This window comes from Corvus hawaiiensis, chromosome 8 (genome assembly GCF_020740725.1).
Source record: "Corvus hawaiiensis isolate bCorHaw1 chromosome 8, bCorHaw1.pri.cur, whole genome shotgun sequence".
Classification (NCBI taxonomy): Eukaryota; Metazoa; Chordata; class Aves; order Passeriformes; family Corvidae; genus Corvus; species Corvus hawaiiensis.
The window spans coordinates 14,631,782-14,657,200 of NC_063220.1; the positions used below are offsets into that span (position 1 = coordinate 14,631,782).

The following is a 25,419-nucleotide window of genomic DNA, read 5'->3' on the forward strand; positions in this document are numbered from 1 at the left end:
CAGACATCTAAGCAATTTCTTGGCCTGTGCCCCCCCCACCTCCCCAAAAATCCTGCAAACAAATCCCAGAGCTGAATCAGTTTCCTCCATTTAGAGGCTCCACTAAGTTTTTCCCTAGGATTCCCATTTTCTCTCCTTCTTTTTCTTTAAAAATATATAAATAGTCACATCGTCATATGAGACAAGTAGAGACTGACTCTTATGGGTAAAAAACAGATGTTTCCCAATCTTCCCTAACGAAGTAATATTTTATATATGGCTCTTCAATGGATTTATAGCCAATGAAGGGATGTTACTACATTAGCTCATGGAGGGGGTGGGTGATAAAAACTGGAAAGGAAGAGCCAGACAAGGAAAAAAGAAGCTATCCAGAGCGCTGCAATTGGAGAAGCATGACAAATGGGCAGCACAGTTTTAGAGGGCTTCGACAGCAAGGCAGATTGCCTGGCTGGGAGTGATTGTCCACAGCTGGAGCATCGCAGAGACCATCTGGTATTTCTTAAACATGCTTTCCCCAGGTGATCCAATTCTTGGAGTGCCCCAGCAAAGAGAAGAAAAAAAGGCCTGCGAGTCTCAGTCCCATTTCCAGAGTTCCCCTAATTAGTTAATAGAATTATATTTGAACTGGTTTCAGTTTCTCCTATAAAACCTTTGTTTTTGCCACCTTTTCATCAGAGGAAAAAAAGAAAATTTAAACTCATAGAGATTTTCATTTCTTTAAGAAAGTCAATGATTGTGTCTCTTGGCACAGCAATCCAATATAAAACTTAATGAAGTAAAGAGAGATCCAAAATTTCTTTTGAACACCTTGTAACCTCACTTTTCCCCCACCACTTTTAGCTGCACAAAGCATGCATATCCAGAGGTTCTCACGTTACTCTCCCACCCCCGTGTATCCATCCCCACTATGAGCCTCTGAAAAAGAAGAGCATGGACTGCATGGGGGACTCCAAGACTCAAGGGACTCTCATTTACAGGATTTTGACCATTTTCTTAGCTTGGAAAAAGTGTAAAAGAGTTTAATTAACTATGCGTGCCACACAGTCCTGTCCCCACAACAGGGAGGGCTGGCAGAGGAGCAGTGTGACAATATTTGCTGCTGTCCTTGTGTTCCCCATAAGACAGCCCCTTCCAGAGCCAGGAGCACTGGGAACCAGCTAATGAAGAAAGGAGCAAGAGAAAGTGGTAAATAATAAATGAACGGACAGATGGAAAAAGGGTTAGAGAGAGCAACTAGAGAAGCAGCCTTGGGAAGCAAACCGCGTTCCCACCAGCAGGCAGTGCCCCCACCGAGCAGTGTGGGGCAGGAGCCAGGGTCCAGCCACAGGGATTATCCCCGCCACTCCCTGCCAAGCCAGGCTCATCAGCCGTGCCTCTCCCCTCTCCTCCCTGTTCTCTCCAGGAGTTAGCCCAGCCACAAAGCTTGGGTCTGTCAGATGCATCCTGCACACCACGGTCCCACATCCTCGATCCCCAGCATGCAAATAGTGCTCCTGGTATTTTTCACAGGGAGCAAACACACAGGAATGCTGGCTGGAGGGCTGAAACTGGCGATACTCCTCCAACTGCAGCAAAATTAGTTGCTATGTCACAGTTTGTTAGAGAGGTTTTTAAAAATGCTGAGAACTCACCAGGCACAGTTTCCTGCTCTGTCCACATAGACATCTACCTTCTCCGAGTCTGTATTTGAGCAAAGCTAGTGGGATCGTAATCCCAGTCAAAAATACATACACAAGCTGCTTCAACATCTCCAGGCTGAAAAAAATTCTAATTAAGTTTTTGGGGAGAAAATACTGGACAAAAGAAACCAAAGGAATATTTAAAGGGGATTTTGGTTGGGTTTTTTTGTTTTGTTTTTAGGTGATGGCTAAAATCAGCGTATTCCAGCACCATGCTGGAAGGGGATTTTGGCAGGAAACCCATCCTTATGCAGTGGTATAGATAGCAATAATAGAAGATAATAGAACCCATGATTGTAATGCTAAAGAAATAGCAACCAACTGCAAATCACAAAGTATAGAAAATTAATACAGCATTTAAAAAGCATGATGGAAAAATTCATGTCTTGCTGGGTTATGAGTGGGAATTTAAATATACAGGAAAGAAGGAAAATGAAGAGATAGTTGTATTATTTTTTGCACATGGTAAAATTACCAGTGCAACTACAGAAATATAAATATAGGCACTCTGTATTTATGAAAAAAATATGATGATGAACTCATCATAAGATGATTATATACATCACCATTTACGAATGACCAAGATGTATTAGATAACATCTGCTTTAGATAAACACTGTTAAATCCCCCACCCTGGATACTTTGCACCTCCAAGTGCACTAAGGAGATCTCTGACCTGCTGATGTTAATTTTTAATAAATCTTGGAATTCCACGTAATTCTAGAAGGGTAGGTGAGCCCTAACCCCATGCTGGCGCTCCGGCAGGACTTGCTGACCTAGGGACCAACAGCCAGTCAGGCTGACAGGAGAACCTGACAGGGTATTTAAAGACAATATGAGAATCTACCAATAATTCATTATATTCATGTCTCAGCTAATTACCAGGCAGCATATGTTGTACAGAATCAAGTCCTGTCTAACTGGTGTTACAGCTTGATTTAAGAACTTGCATTAATAGAAGTAATTTGGCATAAGTAGATGGACAGAAGTGGCTAATGAGACAAAGACCTATCCATTGCTTGTTTCCCATCCCACAAGATGCAGTGTTTTTACCAATCATTCAGATAAATAAAAGATCCTTAGAGGCAGCTTGCAGATAGCACAAATGAAGGTTAGTAAATAACGAACAAAACAGCCTTCATTCATCCTGTGATCCAATTTGTGTGGCTCAATGGCCACCATCCAACCGAGCGTGCTTTAATTCAGCCAAGCACAAGATAATACACGTATGGGAAAACAATATAGGGCTTGTATCTCCGGGATGGAAATGTCTGTCCTGCATGGCCACAGGACAAAGGAGGAGGTATAACAGGACTTTGGCAAAGTGAAGATTGAGGAGCCAAATCTATTCAGCTTTTGAAAGAAAAATCCACAAGGTTTGACTGCTGCACGTAGGCATTACGTTAGTGTGGGAGGAGAGGGGGTTCCTAACCTGGTGGCGAGAGGCAAAGCGAGCTCCAGGGGTTGAAAGTCAGAATTAAGCACCGTGCTGACAAAGAGGAAAAGTAACATCAGCACAGCTGAGGATGAGAAATATCACACAAGAAGCTCTGGATGATCTTGGGGCCCAGCATAAAAGCAGGGGGTGAAACTCAGTAGTACAAAAGGCAGGTATAAAGACCTGTGTGTAACGTAAGACTGGAAGGAGCCCAGACACTGGCACACTGGGGGTCTGCTTTAGGCTACAAAATCAGGGAGATCGGAAGCATCGGCTTATTGGGAGCATCTGAAATACAGAACCTGCTGGTAATTAGGGACCTTTAACTGCCCACACATTTGCTGGGAAAGGAAGACATCAGACACCGCCTCGCATCAAGTTCCTGGAATGCACCAACAAAAAAAAAATTGAGAAAGAAGTGACAGGAACAAAACTAGGAAGGAGTCTCCTTGAGGTTTGATTCCCATCAACAGAGAGAAACTGGGGAAAGCCGTGAAGGTGGAAAGAACCACAGGCGGGGAAGCCCGGAACGAGTGTTTGTATTTGTTTGAAAAAGAATGGGAAATAGTGGCAGAATAAAAATAGTGCTTTGTAAGAACAGAGGCTTCAGTAATCTGAGAGGGTTGGCAAGGGAGATTTTGCTCCAAATGAAAAGAGAGTTTGGGAAAGACAGTGTTTTGTAAACACACAGCAAGATAAGGGAACAGATGTAAATTATCTTAACGCAGGGGTACGATTAGGGTAATTCACAGACTCCTCCGTGGCTTGAAGCATGCAAAGGAGAAATGGCAGCTCCATCAGGCTGATGTGGATGAGCACAGAGGAGCAGCACCAGGAGAGAGGGACAGAGCGAAAGAGCCGAGTGCTCCATAGAAATTGCTCACAGCCAGCAGTAACCAGGAGACATTTGATAACTGTATCGGTGGGAAGAGACAGACCAAAGAGTTCAGCACCTCCTGAGGAGGGAGAAAAGGTTAATAGATTGCTTTATGACACTGAACACGCCACAAGCCCTTCCAACGCTGTTAGTGCGTGTCAGCCCTCCCCCTCTTCCACCAAAATCTGTTTTCTGTTAGGTTTATGTGTTTTCTTTATTCTCTACACAGCACCCAGAACTGGCTGGTTCTGGTAATGACATTACATATTATAATGTATGTATAATTGCTAATTTTAAGATTCACAATTTATAAAATATCTTCTCTGGTGAGGCTAGTTAAATTGGACAGTAAATTGAATTTAATAAATCCTGAACACGTCACAAGAAGCCATATTTCCCACAGTTACAAAAACAATAACCAAATCAGATAATGAGAAAGCCAAAGTGTGGCTTAACAGACTAGAGGGTGTCACCTGAAAAAGAGATTCACCTTCATGACCTCTCTCACACACACACATGCTGTCAGCACAAAACGAGTTGTAAAACTACTAATTAGGGTAAGAGAAGGCAGGGGATCCCAGGGGTTTGGCTCACAGCTGTCTCAGGAAGCAAAGAGGTATAAATTGGGACAGAATTTCACAATAGTCAACAGCTCGCAGAGTTAAAGCAGGAATGTTCAATGCTTTTGTTGGTTCAGACCTCATGAAAAAAAGGATAACATTAGGACCACAAAGTTAATGCAATTAAAAGAATCAGAGTAGAGGGGTAATGTACAGTAGCACCTTAGCAGAATGAAAACTGAGGAAGTTTGACATTTTAAAATAGGGAGAGGTCTGTCAGCAACTATCTGTAGGAATGTCTGGAAGATGAATGAGGTTCTAAAAGACCTGAAAAGGGCAAATATAGTGGCTATGTTCAACAGGTTGAAAAACCAAGGAAATTGCAGGCCAGCCAACATAACTTCAATTCTCGGAAAAAATTTGAAAGGAATCATCAAACAATCCATCTGCAAGGAAGGGCTGGAAGTAATAGCCCTGCCATGTGAAGGCAACCTGACTTCTCTTTATAGAGCAACAAGGTCTTGTATGTGAGACAACACATGTTCTGTACCTTTACTTTCTCAAGGCTTTACCTCCAGTTTCATGTAACATTTTAATTAGAAAATTAGGAAAATAGCATCTAGATGAAATTCTGTGTGGGAAATGCACAGCTGGTTGGGAAATGGTACACAAAATTGCAGACATGAACAAGCAATATTGCAGCAAAAAATTCCATGATTATACAGACAGAAGTGTCACACACCAGGTACATGAAATAACCCTGCTGCTTTTCCCAGTCAAGAAAGGCCTCAGCTGCAATACTGGTCTCATTTCAAGGCAAAGCACTTAAAAAGCACCTCAGACCCAGTGGAGAGAGCCCAGGGGATCCCAACGAAACACAGAGCCACAAAAAAATTGTAGAGGGCTGAAAGGGACCTCAAGAGGCAGAATCAACTACGCACGTGCCATTCAACTTGAAAATAAAATGGACATGAGAAAAGACCAAACGAAAGGCAGTTGTTCAGTGCAGAGAACAGAAGTCCTCAGGGAAACATGATAACAAGCCTCAAATATGTAAAAGATTTCTGCAAAGAGAAAAGGAGTGCTGTAAGCTTTTCTCCATATCCACGGGGAAAGGACATGCCATCATGGGCTTAAACCGAAGCAAGAGATTTTAAAAATATCAACCCCATAATGATAGAGCTAATTATGCCCTAGAGCTGACTGCTGAGGGAGGGTACATCACTGCCATCACAGAAGGCTTTAAAACAAAGATAAAGCCACATCATTTGAGTCATCAACAGTGATGTCCCCACAACCTGGGCAGTGCTGGTGCCTGGCTGCCGAGCCCTGACAGCCTGCAGGCTTTACATGGACATGCCCAGGAACACAATATATTTCAGCTACAGCGAACACCCTCACAAGGCTCTGTAGTAAAAACAAACAGCCACTTTGTTTCAGAATGAGCTCATATAAACAACTGATAATGGCACAAAACCACTCAGTTACCAGAGACTGTTTTCCAAGATTTATTTTTCCCAGCACTATTCCATTGGTTCTGATCCCAAGATCTCAGAAGACACCTGCAAATTATCCTCAAAAGGTTGGCACCTCTGCTGGTCATTAACTATGGGCTCAGTACAGGTACTGTTTTAATGACATTACAGTTTTCCTGGTCCCTTCCTCCCAGGAAAGCCTCCAGTGTTTCACAGCAGTTCTCTCCCCCTCTTTCCCACAGGAGCTGATGACATTATTGTGTTCCCTTTGCTGTCAGGACTTCTCCACCAGTACCCCAGTTGTGCTTATCAAGGAGACAAATTCTGGGTAACTATTTTCACTGTATTTTTAGCTTTGAATGCTACTTTTTCTTCTTTGAAGGGTTCAACCCCCCAAAATTTGACTGATTTTACAAGTGTACCAGCTGGTCACACAAAAGATATTGCCTCTTCTCATCCACCTTTCCCCAGGCAGAGATCAGGTGCAGACTTACCATGGAAAAGGCTAGAAGATGCCCTCTTGAGGTCCTTTTCAGATCTATTTTGTGCAATTCTGTGGATAATGTGTATAATATAAGGGACTGTGATGGACAGAAGGGCAGAGAGCTTGGTCCAAAATACACTCCCAGGCCTGAGACGCAGCTCCAGGGAGCACCCTCCTTGAAGGAAAGCTGGAGAGCCAGTGCAGTGCAGACCACGCCTGTGCAGCACCCAGTAACACAGCTATGATACGTATCACTGCTGTGAAGACCACAGCACATTTAGGCTGATCCCAAACAAGATGCCAAAAGGGCAAGGAAGCTGTACTTACCCTTGCAACAACCCTGTCAGGTACCATATCACAAGGTGGCCCACCCTCCAGTCCCATGGAGTTAGGTGGAGCTGAGGAAAATTCCAGCAAAAATAACCAGAGTGGCCTTACTGCCTGGCAGCACAGGCACCAAAAACACACCCAGCCCCATGCCCTGCCTCCTACACACACCCTCTTGTGAGAGCAGCCTCTGAGCCATGGTTGTCTCCAGACCCAGCACTCCATGGGATGAGCCTCAGGCCCTACAAACACGTCCTGCTCAAGGACCACTATCTCCCAGAGCCACAGCATTCAGCAGGAATCACAAAACCACCAGGGGAGGTTCACAAGTGCAGGAAACACACATGTCACAGGTGCTCAACCTGAGCCGTGTGATTCCCTGCCAAAGAACAACTACAACTGGGGTTCTTGTTGTCTTTGGGGAGAAGCAAAAAATGTATTTCTGTGGGACAGTATCTCACTAGCAAGCCCTTTATGCAGACACACTGCCCTCATCTCTGCTCTGTGCCTCCCACACATAAGTGTTCTGCAGTAGCCACGCATACTCTGCTCTCCTACCCTGCTTTGTTCCACTCATCCCACATTACACATCCTGCTCGTGAAAAGCAGATGTGCACTCTGTCACCACCACCTCATACCCCCAAATCACTTACCTTGGACAAAGAGCATCTCTGCATGGCTGCTAACATCTCCAAAAGTAGGTCTTTTTCAAGGAATAACCTCACAGAGAAATCTCAGCTGCTGTTATGGCAGTGTTTAAGCTATCTAATTACCTTAATGGGGTAGTGGGATGCCAGTGTAAAACACCCGATTGCAGTGTTGGACACAGACAGTGAAATGCACTGAAGGCACCTCTCAGCTCCGTTCCAATCAGTTCCACCTGAGTTTAATCCCTCCAAGTCTCTCTCAGTGCAGTGGGGAGAAACACTGCCAATACCCTCAGCAGGGTGGGACCACAGAGGGTCAACTGGGAGCATTCCATGCCATGCAAGGAGGGTCTGGCCCCTTAATCACTGCTTTTAGAGGCTGTGCTCTATGATATTACAGGGATTCAGGGCTCCCACCACACACCTTCCAGTCTCCTCACTGGCTTTTCAGTGCAGATATGGTGTGGCAGGGCAGGCTGGAGAGCTCTCATCATTAGTCTCTTGATGCAGAGAAATAATCTGTGTCACAGTTTCGGGCAGAAGGTAGAGCAGAAAGATGTTTCTCCATAGTTCAGAATGAGCAGTGGGGCAGTATTTGAGGGAAATTTATAGTCCATACATGTTTCTTGGGAAGCTCGGTTACCCTTAACACTTCGTGCAAATACAGGAGGGGACACTTTTTCACATATGTCTATTGACCTGAACAATTCCCTCTTCCACAGGCTTAACAGGTTTTACTTAAGAACAGTTCAGAAACCTGTGGATGTCCAGTCTCTCAAAGCACAAATGCAGTGCTCTACCCCAGCCCAAACTGGCACCACAGGTGGAGAAATTTGGATTAAGTCTGTCGAAGCTTTGCCTGATGCTGCCCCACTCCCCACAAGCTCACTCTCTAAAATTTGCATGCACACTGTGTCTCCGCTGCCCGAGGCAGTTCCTCACACCTCACCTACTGCCAGCCCTATGTTGTACATTCCGGCCCCCCCCCCCCACCTCCACCCGGTTCCAGGACTCCAAAATAACCTTCCTGTGGCCTGAACATTTCTTCTGAGGGCTGCAAAAGAGGGGAGCCTGCTGTGAGGATTGCAACTTCTACCCTAGCTGATCCTAAACACAAAAAGAATCGCTGCTTGCTCTGTGAGCTGCGAAGGAGCAAAGAAGCATTTCTAGGGACAGATTCCTTCTGCTCCCCCATCCCACGGAGGGCTGAGCTCAGAGAGCTGGTTCCCAGAGGCGAGCAGGCAGTGCTGTGCACTCTCCCCCTGCTCTACCGCGGACTGACGCGGGAGCATGAGAGATGCTGATCTGTGAAACGAGATACCCATCTCTGAGCACTGCAGGGGAAACAGCAAAGATTAATAAACCTCAAAATATTTTACAGCATTCAAATAGCACTGTCCCAGATCAAAGGCGATTGCTCATGTCAGGGAGGCAGGCTCAGTAAGCCTGGAAAGATCACATACAGAAATCAGCGGCAAGATGCAAGAGAAAGCCTGCAGACAGGAGCTGAGGAAGGCTCGTACTCGATGAGAGAAACCGAAGTGGTCTAAGCCAGAGTCTCACATGTGTTCCTGGAGGAATGAGAGCCAGAAAGACTGCCTGGTTTCACTCAGTCTCAGTTGTGTCTTAGCACAAAAACACACATTTCATTTTAAGACACCCTCTTACCTTGGAGGTACCTGCTGCTGTGAACAGCTTAAATCCCAGTACAACAGAGCCCTGCCTGATGCTTGAAATAAGGAACACACTGGGAATTATATGCAACTGGTGAATAGATTTGAAGAAGCCCCCAACTTACATTGATGCCACAGGGACTGCAGAATCACATGCCCTGCACTCTAAGAGCTTTCATTCCTAAACCCGTGAGGATACTGCATGAAAGTTTGTTGGCAGAATCCCTTGTCCACACTTGCAGGCAGAGTGGGAGGCCTGATCTATAGTCTTTCAAATTGTTCATATAACTATATTACTGAGGAGGAGGAGGATGAGGAGGAGGAGAACAAGGAAGAGGAAGAAGGGAATGGGACTTTTTATCCAGATCACTACAGTGGTAGTGGTACTGGTGAGGGAATAAAAGTGCCACACAGTAGTATTTCTACTCTCAAGCTCTCCTAGAGTAGCTATCCCATCATAAAGCACCTTTATTCTCATATGACTTTGAGCAAGATATTCCATTTACATTTTTGGGTTACAATTAAAGAACTAGCAGTAGTAGAAGCCCTCTCACACTGAGGTGTGGGGTTCAATATTCCTGCAGTCTGGGCTGGACACCGAAGGTCATCCACAGTACATGCACTGCATGAGGTCAAGTGACTCCTAGATACAGACCCCCAGGAGGAAACCCTGTTCTCAAGGATCTCATGGATACTCCGTCCCTGCAAACTCAGTCCTTCACTAAGGACTCCCTAAACCACATCTGCATTCTTGCTCTGCACCTTGCCTCATGACCTGGGGACTCCCTGTAGCACTGTACAAACCCACTGTGCAGAACAAAAAGAAGTCCTCAAGCAAACTCTGATTGAATTTTGAAGGTAAGAAATGCCCTTCTGCAACAGATGTACAACCCCCTCTACCCACCCCAAACACCAGATCCATCACAGAGAAGGGAAATATTTACACAAGTTAGTAGAGTTCCAGTTAAATATTATGCTTAGCTGTCTACAGTCCATGTTCTCAGACTACGTCTATGAAATAAAAGATTAAACTTCATAACAATTATGAAGTTGCTCTGCTCACATTCAAAGGGAGTTAAAGAACATTAAAATAGTTCTTTGGGTAATATTATGGTGAAATTGCTCTCTCCACCCTGGAGAGCTAGAGCTAAAACCTTCTGAACTATCCTGTAAACACACTTGGAAAGGCTAAGAGCTAAGCTGATAACCAGGTAGCACCTCTGCTCTGCAGGTTCTGTAAAAAATGTGAGCAATGCCAGAGAGCTTTTGAAGCAGCAAGGGAAGGAGGATAGGGGAGAGCAGCTTCACTTCTCGAGGGAAGTTTGTTTAGTGGAAAGTAAGCAAGATGTCAGGGGAAAAGCTGACAATGTTGATTCCAGCAGTTGTACTGGGAATAAACAGCCAAGTGGATTACGTTACAGAGAATGAGAAACGGCTCTGAGGATCCCATTTAAATGCTGGGCCCTCAGGAATGATGCGATTCAGCTACACTCATGGCCCCAGTATCCAGTGACCCCTGGGCTGAGCCTTTCGGTAGTGCTGGTGTCACCATCCCACCTCTGTGGGGTCCCCTAGAGCTCCAACACAGCTGATGTCCCCAGGAGAGCTAGAGCTTACTGGTGAGGATGCAGACCCATTCTGGCTTCCAGGCAGGGGCTGGGCACTGAATTAGGGGTGGCAGCAGAGAGGAGGAGGTTGTTCAGGACCAGTTTGTCTCTCCCAGCCCAGCAGCAGGGGAAGGCCACCATGGGGTTTGCCATCTCCTCCCCAGACAGAGCACAGGGCCCTCTCTCTTATAAAAATAAGATGCCTGCCTGCCTTTCACAGGAAAGGGACTTGTCAAGAGGACAAGGGGGTCCTGTTTGATTTATTAGTCTCTTCCTCCTTCCTGTTGTCTGTGGCTCATCCAGCTGTAGTGATAAGGAGAAGAGATATGAAAGGACCCTGCTGGCTGCTGGGATCCCATCTTTCTGCCCACTCACTGCCTGAAGACATCAGTCCTTTACAAGCACCATTAAATGTGTATCCAAAATGTGGCAGTCTCCTCCATCGAGATTCTGTTCCCTGGATAATACAAACAGTTGCCAGAAAAAGAGTATCCTCTCATCTCTGTCTAGGCCATTATCCCTTTATATTTGCTCTTTAATATTTACTGGGTTCACACAAAGTGCATGCTCTGGAAAGAAAAAAAATCAGCTGCAGCTTAAAGGACTCCAAATTTAGTAATTGCTGCAGCCCCATCGACGTGAACAGTTAGCAGGGAGATTTCTCCAGCACTTCACATGCCGTGGTATTCTGCTTAGGTCAGACTGTAGAAAATGTTCTGTTCAGGGACACCAAATCTGGAGTGTTTGCATAGGTGCCAGCTGCAGAGGCCTTATGAGTCCACCTCCAGTTCCTGCTGGTCCTTTCCCTCCCAATACCCAGTAACCGTGGTTGGAAACAGAAGCAGCCAGAGAGATGCTGATTCATACAGAGGCGAAGAACCCGAGGGTTTTAACACACCTGTGAGTTAGCAAGAACTAGACCCAGCTCCTGGCTCCCGAGCTGGTCTTGCAGCCTTACCTGTTAATGTGAGGTTGCTGTATGTGTTTGAAAACTGCTCCTTTAACAAAACCAAGTGCATCTGAGCTGCCTTTTCCCTCTGTAGCTCCAACATTATGTCAGGATGCTGGGCGATCTTACAGCCTTTCTGCTTATCCAGGGCAATGTCGCTGCGAACAATGTCTACAGCAAAAGGGAAAGAAAAGAGGGAGATGGCCAAACCTCAGCTTTCATTTTCATTTTTGCCAGATGCTTGGATCATCTCCAGCCAATATGACAGTCACACAATCATCACTCAGCAAGAGCAACCCCAAAAAAGGATCCAAACCCCTTGGATCCACCTATCAAATGACCCTTCCCAGCCCAAGTCTCCTTTTCTTCCACACAAACCTCAAGTTGTATGCTCACAAAACCTACTGGCCCTTCCATCCTTTACCTGCCTAGCTGTTGCTCTCTTACAATGCTGACCCCTCCCTCACAGGAAAGTGCAAAATCTCCCAACATTTATATTACAACCCTGTTACATGTGTGTTTGACACTAAATGATGAGAAAAGACTAAATCCCATTTCAGTAACCCCTGGCTTCCATTCAACCTTGCCTGTCAAAGAGGTGATGAAGAAGGCTTGTTCTCACCTTGTTTATCTTCACTGCAGCTATCACAGGTCAGCATGGCTCATGACTCTTTGAGCAAGTGTCTGTACCCTTCTAATGCCTGACATTCAGGAGACAGGATTATTCAAAAATTGTTTTCTCTTCGTATGAGCGTTCTCTAAGTCATATTGTGAGATAAGAATAGGATATTCTCTCTCCTAGAACTACTCACATGCTGGGTGAAGAGAATGATGAAGTAGCAAGGCAGAACAAGAATCAAGTAAGATATGGCAGTCTAAGCAGAAGGGAAATGGTGCAAACTTGCAAGGTCCTTGCAAGGTCCCTTATGAGTTTAATAAACTCTGTAACATGTTCAGATCCACAGGCACCAGATGATAATTCTTACAAAACCTCAGGCGGCCAGCTCTGATAAGCAAGGATCGAAGCTGGAATTCTTCCACCACATTGCATAAGGTTACTTTGCCTCACGAGGTTGATCTTTGCTTGGTTCAATTCCCATCTAGCTAGAAGCTGCTGAAGGAGGTTTTTGTCAGAAGAGAGTCACACCTTGCTACACACACACTCTCCAGCTCCTTTATGGTTATGCACATCAAGAAACACCTAAGTTGCTTCCAAAAGTCATGCTCCTGTCTCTTGAGGTGTCCAATCTCATGTTCAGCAAACTTAGGTTCAAAGCTGTGCTATGTCTTGGGCTGGCAGGGAACTGCCTCCAAACATGCAGTGGAGGACTGGAAGCCACATTATCTTCCTGTCTCTGAGCCTCATCCTAGACTCACCACACTTCCCTGCCCAGGATGTGTTCTATCTCTTTTCTGCATTTGAGATTATTACAACTTCTCTAAAGCCTGTCTAAAACGACTGCTCAGAACAGCAATGTCATTAAAGTACCCATGGTCTGTAGTTAGCCACGTGAGTTCTCTCCTACACCCACAGCTAGCATACTCAGGAGTGGATACTGGGCAGCATCCAGCTACCATGAAAATATGGTTCAATATTTCTACACCCAGCACAAGGGCATCAGTGAGATGGAGCAAGAGAAAGGACTAATGTTCCTCTGCAGCTAATGAGCACACACCCCTCAAACATGTGCTTTAGTGCACATTCTCTTAGGTAGGCACTAAGTAAGACTTGGACCTACCCAACCTTTGCCCAACTAATGAATGGTAAAATCCTGAACCCCTGTTGTGTGAAATGTTTGGAGAACTGAAGACTGAGAAATGCCACCTTACCTCTCTCCCACACCAGAAAGGGTATTGCTGCCATGGGCTCCTGGAGTCACGTGGAGCCCATGAACAGCCATTCACCTTCCTGGGTGATGGTTTTCCCTTCCTACAGAACTGAAGGCAAGAGCTGTACACCCCCCACCTCAAGGCAAAATGAAGGCAAACACATCAAGGAGGCCCTGAAGGAGGAGAAGACTGAGAGGCAGACAGGTTTGAAACTCAATGGTCAATAAGCTGTCTGCAATTCCCTTCAAACTGCTGTAAGGGAGTCCAGGCTGGGTCAAAACAAGTTTATTTCCTAAATGGAATGGATGACATCTAAAACCCAAACCAGGGCCAATATGGACCCATGTGGAGGAACCATTGGCCCAGGAGCAGGGTCAGGGTCCAGCACCTTGGAGGGTGCAGAGGACCATGGCAGTGGGTCCTGTGTGACATCCATCTTTGGGGACCACAGGGATGGCTCTGCATGCACTGTCAGCAGGGCCTGGGGACAAAGGGCAGGCCCAGGAATGAAGAGCAGGAGCAGTGTTGTGATAAAGCTGCTGTGACAGGGATTACCACAAAGATGTCAAGTCACATTCAGGCAAATCCCTGTGAGGGTAGCGGAAAGCATGCAGGGCACAGAAGTCGGAGCACTCTCTGATAGTTATGTTCATGGGGTTCTCTGAGAGCTGCCACTGCAGACACTCAGGAAGCAGAGGCAAGACATGCAAGGTCCTGTCTTCTCAGATTGGTGAAGAACCCAAGAAACTTGCCAAAGACTTAAAGATGGAGGTGGACCTCACAGTCATAATGACTCCAGCTGAAACTGTGGGCAGATGCCTGGGATATGGATCTCACCAAGGAAGTCAGTGCCTGGTCCTTCATACCCCAGCAGGCTGTGCTCAGTGCAGGGAAGGAGGCACAGGCACCTCTGCACCACTCTGCTGAACCAGCAGCACTGAGGGAAGAGGGATGGCAGACCACAGCTTCTGAAGGCCTAGGGGAAATCTCAGCAAGTACAACCCGAGGGACGCAGACAGCAAGGAGTTCTCAGCTCTGAAATCTTAAAAGGAAGAGATAAAAAAAGAAGACAGATGCAAGGAGGCCAAGAAGGAGGAGGGTACCCCGGAGGATCTGGGCAGGGCAGCCCCGAGTGGGCAGGAGAAGGGCACTCACGGCCTTCCTGAGCCCAATAAAAAAAAAAAAGAAAAAGGCAATAAAACTGCCCAGCAGAACACGGAACCGAGCAGCTCCTGGCAGGAGTGCGAAAGAACTCCAGATGTGGGAGCCCCAGAGGATTTTCCAAAGCCGGCAGGCCAGGAGCCGTGCCCCCGGCGGGCCGGGTCAGTACCCTGGCCAGCTCAGGTTCCCCCGCGGCCGGACCCCGGCGGGCGCGGCGCTCCGGGGCGGCGGGCGCGGGTCCCGCGGCGGCGGCGGCGGCGGCAGCGCGGTGCGGGCCCGGCAGCGCCGAGCGGAATGGCGGGAGCACACCCGTGTGGCGGCCAGGTGAGCTGCGGCTGCCGGCAGGCACCGACCGGGAATCCCGGCGGCGGAGCGCCCGCTCCGGCACAGCCTCGGGCCCCGCGCCGGTCCCACCCCGCCCGGAGCGGCTGAGGAGCCGGCATCCCGCAGGAGCTCTCCCCTCGCCAGGCTGCGGAGTTGGGCCGGAGGACGCTGTTCTGTCTCCGAGTGCCCGCACACATCTCTGTCCCGCCTCGGAATATCTGCTGCGCTTCCGCGCACGCCGCCCATGGAGGTCACCGAAACTACCGGGGAAACGTTGAAGAACAAGTTAGAAAACACCCTTCAGGAGTGGCACAAGGGCAGCGATGCTCTTCTCCGGGCATCCTAGGACGAGCTGAGCTCTACCAGTCCCTTTCTGTGAATCACCTGCACCAAGCGGTTTCAGTCACCATTTCCCACAAGGCAGAGAGGTTCCAAGCTGTGAGACCTCGAGGACGGGGCACAGCATGTGGAGACAGCTCCCAGCCAGGGCCAGGTTTCCCTTGCACAGAGTGAGCTTCTCTAGCCGAGAATTTATATGGTGTCAGTATGGCCGGTGTACAAGTGACCATCCCATGGCTCAGGCCACCATCTGCCCATAGGCGATTCCATCCCAGGAGCGGCCGGAGTCATGGAGCAGACACAGACTATTGCAGCTGATCAGCTGGAAGATGGGAGGAGGAAGGCACAGCCCCAGGTTTATGCGGAGAGGGCAGAGGGATGTGGTTATTGTCAGAGGGATGTGTGACGGAAGGGTAAAGAGGAGAAGCAACTCATCTTTCTGTGTCTGTGTGTGTGAAAGCGAGCACTGCCCACAGCGATCACCGCTCCAGCAGGAGTCACCACTGCCATGGAAACAGAACAAGCCGAGTTTGGCCATCCTCCTCATGGGACTGTTTGCTTCAGATTTTCAGTCTTGAAAAGTGAATTCAAAAGGGGGGAAAAAAAATCGATTTTATTCTAACAAAACCCGAATACTTTTTCTAAAAAATGGAATATTAGGACATTATGTTAGTACCAAGGTTAAATAGCTGTTTAATGAGTGACCAAGGAAAGGTCCTACAATTTGCATGTTGCCAAACTTGTAAAATACCTACTTTTTAAATCAACACATTTTAAAATGCTTTAAAAAACAGGTTTGTCTGCTGGAATTATTATAAAATTCCCAGTGATTGTAAAATTGGGAACAGAACTTTTATTTACAAAGACAGATTTCTCAAGACACAAACTCCATCCCCATCGTGCCCGTCTTTAATAGGCAAATTTTTGACACATTAGTATTATTCCTTTATTTTAGCTGGGAGAAGTTCCCTGACAATGAGTTCCACAAGTTGTTTCCTACCATATTAAAAAAAAAAGTAATATTTGTTCATTTTATATGTAATAATTCCACTGGATGCTTCCTATTTCTTGTGTCATGAAAACAAGGAAATAATCATTCCCAAATTGTCTTCTCTGTGTGACACCGAGCTCACAGCATTTGAAATAATCTGTCATTTTTCCCAAGATGAAAAATCTCTGAGTGAAAGATATGACTTTGCTCATTTCCATCATCCTACCCCTCATATATATATCCTTTACACTGATTAGTGTGTCAGCACCTAGTTTGCTTACAGCATAAGAATGCTCTCAGTGAGTTTTTTCAATTATTTTCTAATATCCCTAACATTAGAATCACTGTTTACTTACCCAAATGCATTCAGAGACCAAGCCATAATAAGTTCAGAACATTTTCCCTGAATGCCAAATGCTGATTTAGAATGGATAGTTGTGTACAAAAAGTCATATGTCTTTCCCCATGCATATAACTTTGCATGAATCACTTTTAATTCATACAAAGTAGATGTGGCATAGAAAGAAGTGTGAAACTAACAAAAATATGTAAATTTTTTAGAGAATTTAGGATGCTTATTATAAACAATTAAATATATGACCATAGAAATCTCACCAATTCGCAAGCAAATGGCTAGCTAATCAGGAGTTAATTGTTTGATTGCACCATTTCCTTCAGTTATTAAAGCCCTTCTCATGCATGATTCTAGCAGAACAGTGTTTAATTTAAAAAGAAAAAGTGGAGATAAATAGACAATCTTTGGAAGTGTCTCCTGCCTAGGCAGTATTTCCCTTACCTTGTGTAACATGATTTCTACAACTTTTTTATTATTTTCTAATTTCTAAGGAAAAAAACTAAGCCCTGGGACTCCTTATACAGGCAGAGCAGGTTGTAGCTCCTTCCCTGTAGTCGTGGTTCCTGGGAACTAGGGAGCAGGAGGCTGCCTCAGAGCTCATGCTGAGGCATAGAGCAGCCCCAGGTCTGGCAAATCCCGGAAGTCCAAAGGACATCAGAGGATCTTCCCCTCTTGGGGACTGAGGTCTTGCTATGCCTGAAATGCTACAGCTCGGCTAAGGGGCTGTGTTTGAAACACTCAGAGGGTGAAAAGAACAACTATTTCCTCTTCAAGCTCTGAAAGGACAGATGTCTAAACTGTCGAGGGACACAAAGCAGACAGAAAAGGGGCCCTGGGTGACCAGAAACAGAAGATGATTCTTTGAATAAAAGAAAATTCGTTTGCTCATTTTTACCAGGACAACAGGACGGTTCTCCATTCAGAAACATCTACTGCAGTTTTATGAGCTGGCAGAGCCAAAGGGACACTCCCAGACATACGGCAACAACCCTCCCTTCCTCTGGCTCAGGTATCCTCATACTCCATGATGATCCTCATGATCCTGCTCACTAAATTCGCAGTAAAACTGTTGCTTTTTTTTTTTTTTTTTTACTTAAAATAGTTTTCTGCTGGCTTAGCAGAGGATCAGAAATGTGCCAGAGCCACACAAGGGAAGCAGCAGAACAGTGCACAGATCATAAAGAAAGCATGGGGACCAACCCTTCTGATGGCAGAGAAACAAGAGGTGAGATTTCCTGCCTTCAGGACACAGATTTGAAGGATTTAATCTGACCAAGACTGACACTGCTGCAGTCCCATCTGCCTTCAATGCAGAGTTTCCCAGCACTGTGCTCTACACCTCTGCACCGTCATGCAGCATTAATCAATTTGGCAGCTGAACAAGTTGAAGTGCAGCCACCTCTCCACCACCAAGTTTTGGTCAGCTGAGATGCCTGAACTGACTCACCACGCAGACTCAGGCTCCAGGTGTGGAAGAGGGCAGGAACATGCCAGAAAGGGCAGAAAGGTGGGAACAGCAGCCCTAGCTGGGGTCAGCTCCAGCCCCCGTGTAACCACACACACACACATAAAGGAATCCTCAGGTCGTTTAACAGTTTATTATCTTCCTTTCCTCTCAATACCCTGGAACATGTTCAAACAGCATGGCATCCTAGAAGACCCCTATGCACTATGGACTGAGCAAGGGTGAGAATACATTCCCACTGCCACACAAATTTTGAGGCTTAGATGTAGTGTTGGGGTCCTGAGGATGCCTGAAGGAATGGATCCAACACTGAAAGAACACACAGAAAACTTAGCCAGTATTACACAGCATGATGTGAAGTTTCCCACACTATACTGCAAAATCCCCTGACTAGTATGGAAGGCTTAAGAAACATGTCTTTGTGATTTTTTTTTGTTGTAATTGGCCATTTTTCCATACGCCTATTATCCTCTTAAAAAAAAAAAAAGACATAAAATAGAAGGAAGCAACTAAAGAGCAATTAAAAGAGTATTTTTGAAATGTGTTGCTCATACACACTTCAGTTCAGAAAACTTCTTTGGTGCACTACATGCAGCATTCAAATGTACTCCCCTTCCCCTCTCCCTCCCATGGCCCACACAGGGCCACACCAAGTGTCCTTTGGTCTCAGCACAAAAAGGTTACAAAAGTCTACAAAATGCTGAGGGACAGGAGTGAGAATCTGTGCAGTTGGGCCAATGCATCTTTAAGAACTCCAGCTATGAGTAACTTCTCTTTTTCCCTGGGAGTCTTTCTTCACAGCACATACGCACAGGGGGAATCTATAAGCGATGTCTATGTCACCACAGGTTGTCCAAAGCTGGGCTGTGTGGCTTTGAGGAGAGAGGCAGTTGAGGATCACCCTGCAGATGAGGGGGCTCCACATTACCCCACCAAACTCATACTGGAGCACCGGCAAGGAGCTTCCAAAACGGGCTCTAGGTTCAGGCACTGAGACAGCACCTGCAGCATCTCTTGCTGAAACAAGACCAGGACTCCACACACACATAACTCTCCAACGCCAAGCTCCAGGACAGCATGCAAGTCAGGTTTTAGCAAACTCAGCTTCAGAAGAGGTTTTGTATGGGCAGCAACCTGTGCTTTTGCTCCAAAGAGAGCTGCTCAAGTGTGTTTTCCCAGAGGCCAGTGTTTCTTGTTGTTCCATTCCTCAGACCCAACTGGTCCTTGGCACACATGAGGCAGTTGAAAGAACAGGCTGAACAGATTGCTTGTTAGGCAACCCAGCAGCTAAAGGAGGAGCAGATTTACCACTGATAGACTGAGCGTGAAACCTCACATCTTGGTACCTGCCCTGGAATCGGACGTGCCTATGGCAGCAGAAAAACATCTCCAGATAACAAAGCACAATGCTGAGCACAGCTGGGGAAGAAAAATGAACTCAGGAGGGCATATACAGAGAAACACCATTTAAGGGAGGGAAAAGTCTCTCAGGCTAAAAATGTTACACCTCTTGATCATAAAATGTCAAAAAGTCTCTGGCACAGCCCCACCTCCTGGTACCAGAGAGCCTGACATACATTAAACTGGGTTTCTGTTTCTAACAAACCTCAGGCTGGCCAATGCCTTATCCAAAGAGGGTGGACTCCAGGACTGACCATCCAAAGTAGGGGCTGCATGAAATGGAAGCCACCCAGTGTGCAACATAGGTGGGGTGTTAATATAACACATTAAATGACCTAATATTTAGCAAAGTCCAGGAGGTACCTATAGCCATGCTACCATCCACAGGGACTGCACACCCCACGGCTCACCACAACCATCTATCATAGGCATCCCCTTTTATGAGTCACTCTGTCAGGTACTGACAAATCTGCCAGCAGGTGATGAAACTGCTGTGCCAGTTTTATATGCAATGCTGAAAACAAATTGACACATGCACCATCTTTGTGGGCAGTCACCACAGAGCATGCACCACTTTGCTACCTTTGCTGCCCAGACATGACTAGTCTAGACTGGGGTGAGGCTGTTCAGACTTACAAAGGAAAGATATCACACACACCAGGTAATACACAATACCTCCAGGTCTGTGTTTCCAGGAAAAATCTGAACAAGAAAAGAGTTACCCTGAAACCTAAAGGAAACACCTTGTTTCAGGAAAATGAAGTACATTTTAGATACAAGTCAAAAGCAACTATTACTACCCTCAGAGAGTGTCTACACTCTCTGTGGAAGAAAGAAGTGAGAAAAGATGGGTTGATGAACCCAAAGGTAAGCCTAGGTAAAAACAATTTTCAGAAGGTGGAGGTGTGCATAGTTGGGACCATTTGAAAGGGAATCAAATACAATTTTAAGTGGAGGGGAAAGAGTAAAGTGTATTTCTGAGGAGGTCTGATAGTCAGGAAGGCAGAGCACCACAGAGATGGAAAAAACCCTCGAAGCGAGCAGTGAGGAATATCTGGTCTGAAGAGCACCAGGGTGGCAGAGGGGGATTTACAGGATGAAGATCCCTGCACAGAGATTCATTTCAACTCTAGCAAGCATGGTCACAGGATCCATGAAGGATGATGCAAAGCAGTCCTGTTGCTGTTGCTGCCTCCCATCTGAATGCCTGAGAGGGCCACAGCAGTGTGGCCTGTGAGCACACAGTGGGGTGCAGCTGCCTGTGATGTGAACACCACTCACAGTCACTCACTTGTAACTGCAGTTCTCTGAGCACACTTGCACACATGCCCTTCATCTCTCAGTCCTGCACTCTATGAGTTGCTGCAGCTTAGAGGAACATAAGAAGTGCCCTTCCCTCCCACTCTGTGCCCGGGCCACAGGAGAACACGAGGCACAGGAACACCCGTGGAGGCCGCAAAGAGAGCCCAGACTCTGGGGCATAGGCCTGGAGTCTGTGGGCACCCACGGGCAGAAGCAGCAAAAAGACAAACACTCAAAGCAAAAAACAACCAAACAATCAATTGTCACATCACTAAAAGTCACTAAGGTGATGCATAGGACTTAAAAATTCACTGATTTATCTTTTAAATGTTTTCTGACTTTTTTTAACTAATCAAGCCCCCCAACATCTTCCCCACTCCCATGCCATTATATGAAATTCCAGAAAATGGGTATTGGACATATAAAAGTCCATGGACATGGAAAACAACCCCAACCACCCCAGACAGCTTGGGGAGAAGGAAGGGTACCTAGCAGGATGCTTGTTGGCTTCCCCCATGCTCAGGTGCTGATTGCCATCGGTTTTTTGTACTGTCTGTTGAGGATGTAAGTCCTTAGCAGCAAGAGCAAACTACATGCCCTGATCCCAAGCAGGTCCTGGGTGAGCCACAGATAAGGGAACAAAAATGGGACCAGTTTTTCAAATGAAGAAGATGGCTGCTCATACCCAGTACAGCAGGGCAAAGAGCTGTGGTGGCCCCAGGATTTTATTTCGGAGAACCAGATCCCTCAAGTGAAGCACTTAGTGCAGCCTCAGCACAAAAGGATGTGAGCTACTAGCAACTCTAGCCTTGGAGTTTGCACACAGATCTTAAGAACAAATACGAGAGCTTTGCTTCCAGGCAGGAAATCCCTTTTGCCACACCTTTCTGATTTACACCAATGCTTGATACACACCACATGTGTCTTCTCCTTCCTTCACCCACATTTATAATGGTCCTGTTCCATATTTAAGTGATGAAAAGTTAAGACCTGTGGTTACAACTTCTATGAAAAGCTTCATTTTGAAGGCTGCTACATTTCAATTTTATTGCCATGAGGAAAACTGAAAAAAAAAAAGCCAAAATATTTCAGTCCTTCCTTAACATGGAAGCTGTTGTGAAGACATTTAATAAGTAAGTTCTCTCCTGCAAGCTGTTGAAATATGGAAGGTGGGGAAATTTATTCTTACAAACGTTTTGTATAAGTCCCATCCACAATTTTATGCACCACACTTAATTTCTACTGTACAAGGTGTCTGTGGCAAGTTTGGTAAGCATTTTTTCCTCAAGTGCATCTCAGCAGGCAGAACTTGAAACAAACCTTTCGACTGAGATTTGTCACAAGAAGAAAAACAAGGAATAACATCAGGATTGCCCCAGCTAGGAGACCAAGTGAAAGATGGAGCACAAAAACTTACCCACCTGCCTGTGTGTGGGAATAGAGGGACATTCATCTCAGAGCGATCAGATGTTATGTGGGGAAACAGCGGGAGTGAGAGCCATCAGAAAACTGGCAAACGCATCTGCTTTTTCCATTCAGGACTGTGCTGCTGACTAGATCTCTGCAAAATTTCCTCTGTTCCACAGACCTGCCCAGTGGGATCTGTCTGGCATTATTTGGCCTTCACAGTTACTTATGGAAAAATCTTAAGCTAATTTTTTAAGTCGTTGAGTAAGGGGAAAAAAAAAAAAAAAGCTTGTTTCTTTAAAAAAAGAAACAAAGCAAGAGAGAAAAATCAATAAATTCTTGCATGTGGACATGGTATTCTGCTTCATAAAAGAAATGCCTTAGGACGGAGATGTGGCCCTAATTCTTCTACGCAGTTTCTTTGTGTGAATTATGGGCCGCGAAAGGTGAAAGCCTTTTGTGTACTGAGGTCCGATGGGGAGAAGGGCAGACGGCGAAGAGGGGAGCAGCGGAAAGGCAGGGGCCAAGAGGTGACTTTGGAAAGAGCTCGGATGGCCGAGCGGTCCGGAGGGGGAGCAGCCCCGACCGGGCACCGGCACGCGGCGACCGACCGTCACCAAGCCGGGAGGGGCAGCGGGGAGCCCAAGGGGCTGCGGCGGGCACAGAAAGCGCACAACGGCGAGGTCCGTGGGGCAAGGCAGGGCTCCCGAGAGCCGCGGGAGAAGCGCGGGACAAGGCGTGCACAGAGTTCCCGGGGCTCCGATGCCCGGCCCCCGCCTGGAGCCGCGGCAAAGTCTCCTCTGCGGGCGGTGCTGCCCACTCGGGGGCAAAGGGAGAGGAAGGACGCAGCGGGGCGGGGGAATATGCAAAGTCTCGCTCCCCAGTGCTGGTCTTTTGTTCCCGAGGGCCGACACTCGCCGAATCCACCGGCAATGGGGCGGGCGGGCGAGCTCCGCCGAGCTCCTCGGCTCCCCTCTCTCGGGAAAGAAAGGGTACGGGAATTCTCTCCCGCCCGGTGCCCGGCGGCGGCGTGCCCGGGCGCCGCACGGCCCCGCCGGGCTCGGGGAGAGCGGGGCAGGCGGAGCGGGACCGCCCGGCTCCCGCAGCCCCCCGCTGCAGCGCCCGCCCCCCGCCCCGGCCCCGGGGCTCACCATCCTCGTAGTTCTTGAGGTAGTAGTCGGGGCCGGGCCCGCCGCGGCTCTTGGCCGGGTTCTTCACGTTGTGGAACTGCAGAAAGTCCGTCCTCTTGCCCGCGAAGCGCAGGAAGGCGGGGGCCAGGCCCCGCGCCAGGGTCACCAGACGCCGGGAACTGGGGAGAGGAGAGAGAGGGCTGAGGAAGCCGTGGGCCGGGCCCTCGCTTCCCCAGTACCGCCAACGACCGGGGACCGCGGGGCTCGAGGACCCGCCGTTGCCTGGCGGGCCCCGCTGCCCCGCCCGGGGCTGTGCGACGCGGTACCACCGGCTGCGGGGCTCTGCGCGGGCCGAGCGGCGCGGCCCCGGAGCGGGCAGCCGCCCCGCCCGCCGGTGGTGGCCCGGAGGCCGGCGGGCCCGGCTCCCCCCCGTCCCGCCGGCGCCCCCCGGACAAGTGCAGCGGCGTCCAGGAGGCAGAGGCGCTCAGCGCCACGCGGGACCGTGCCGCGGGCCGAGCCGCCGGGGAGGGGAGAAAAGCGGGGAGGGGAGAAAAGCGGGAGCCGTCCCGGCTCCGCTTCGCTCGCGCCTTCCCGCATCCTCGCCCCGCTCCTTCCTCTGCTGCCGAAAGGACCCTCGGAGCGGGCGTGCGGAGGAGACCCGCTCTCCCTCCCCGACTTACTCAGCAGGGAGAAGGCTTTCTGGCCGTCCCAGCGCCTCCAGGCCGCGGCCGCTCCGCACCGCCGGTGGAGCCCAGCGCAGCTGCAGCCCGGCTCTGCCCCCCGCGCGGGGCTGGAAGTCCGGGGAGCGGAGGGCTCAGAAGACCTGGCCGACACCCGCTCTCTGCCCGTCGGGACCCGGGGAAGGCTCGGCTCGGCTAGGCAGGCGGCCCCGTTCCTGCTGCTGGTTTTTGTTTGATTTTGATTTTTCCCCTGTGCTGCCTCGGCCCCGTGTTGTGCTTTTGCAGAGGAGCGGTTGCTGGAGCGAGGGGAGCACGACATTTTTGCAGTCATAACTGATAAGTCTCCGAAATGCTTTCTCCATTGCAAACATGTGCATCTTAATGGAAACCATGGCCTCGCTCCCTCCGTCACAACAAGCGCCGCCAGCAGCGCGGAGCCCGGCAGGGCTGGGCGGCGGGGCCGCCGGGGCGCCCCGCGGGCGGCGTGGAGAGGGCGCCGGGGGGCTCCTGCCTTACCTTAAGAAATCGAGCCAGCCATCATGAATGATGGAGGGGTCCAGCTGCAGGGAGAGGAAATTCTCACTGATTATCCTGACAGGGCTCTTGGTGTTGACATCAAGGAGAATGAGAGTTCTTCCCTTCACACCTGGAGGTTTCTCCACCGGCAGTGCTCTCCTGTCCCCAGCCTGGGAGGGCAGCGAGAAGGTGGCCATGAGGGCCAGCCCAGGTGCCATCAGGGCTAAGAGCCCCGGGGGGCAGGAGCTGGGACAGGGCATGCCGGAGAGCAGGAAACCCCTAATTAACTCGCTGTCTGCAGGGGCTCGCTGGTGGCTAATTGTCCTTATCTAAAGTGTGGGGCGCTCTGCCTTTTTTTGCAATGTTTTGGTGTTGGTGGAGGGGAACTCACGCCCCTGACCAGCCTTTCTCGCAGCCGGTGCCAAGACTCCTTGCAGCCAGCACCGCCCCTTTAAGAGATGCAGGCTCCAGACATTTTTAACTTTTTGAAGGTAAGGGGAGGCTCCTGGTTTAACCCCCTCGGCTCGGGGCCCGCCGCCCTGCCGCAGCCCCGCCAACACCGAGCTTTCGCTTCGCGCCGGCTCCGGCGAACGTTTTCGGCGGCGGGAGCCCCAGCACCACGCAAAACTGGGACGGAATCGGGACACCGAGACACCAGGGACCTCGGGACGGGGGCTGGAGCGTGGGGACCGGCCAGTACGGTCCGGCATGGTCGCCGGCTGCAGGAGCGACAGAGACGGTAAGGCAGGGAGGACGGCCCTGGGGTGCCCGGTGGGGGAAAGGGGGGGGTAGGGGGGTAATC

General features: G+C 48.5%; 1 protein-coding gene across 3 annotated transcripts in view; it reads right to left on the reverse strand.

Moving 5' to 3' along the window:
• HPSE2 (heparanase 2 (inactive)) overlaps positions 1 to 25,191 on the reverse strand; it is a 107,158-nt gene extending 81,967 nt beyond the window's left edge. For 2 of the 3 annotated variants that reach the window (XM_048311689.1, XM_048311688.1), the window contains exons 1-3: positions 24,618 to 25,191; positions 23,443 to 23,600; positions 11,726 to 11,887 (exon numbers count right to left, since the gene is read on the reverse strand). In XM_048311689.1, coding sequence (XP_048167646.1) covers positions 11,726 to 11,887; positions 23,443 to 23,600; positions 24,618 to 24,877 — 580 coding nt within the window. In that variant the 5' untranslated portion in view covers positions 24,878 to 25,191. The remainder of the gene's footprint in view (positions 1 to 11,725; positions 11,888 to 23,442; positions 23,601 to 24,617) is intronic. The other variant, XM_048311690.1, reaches the window with a different exon arrangement.
• Positions 25,192 to 25,419: the final 228 nt, after the last annotated feature.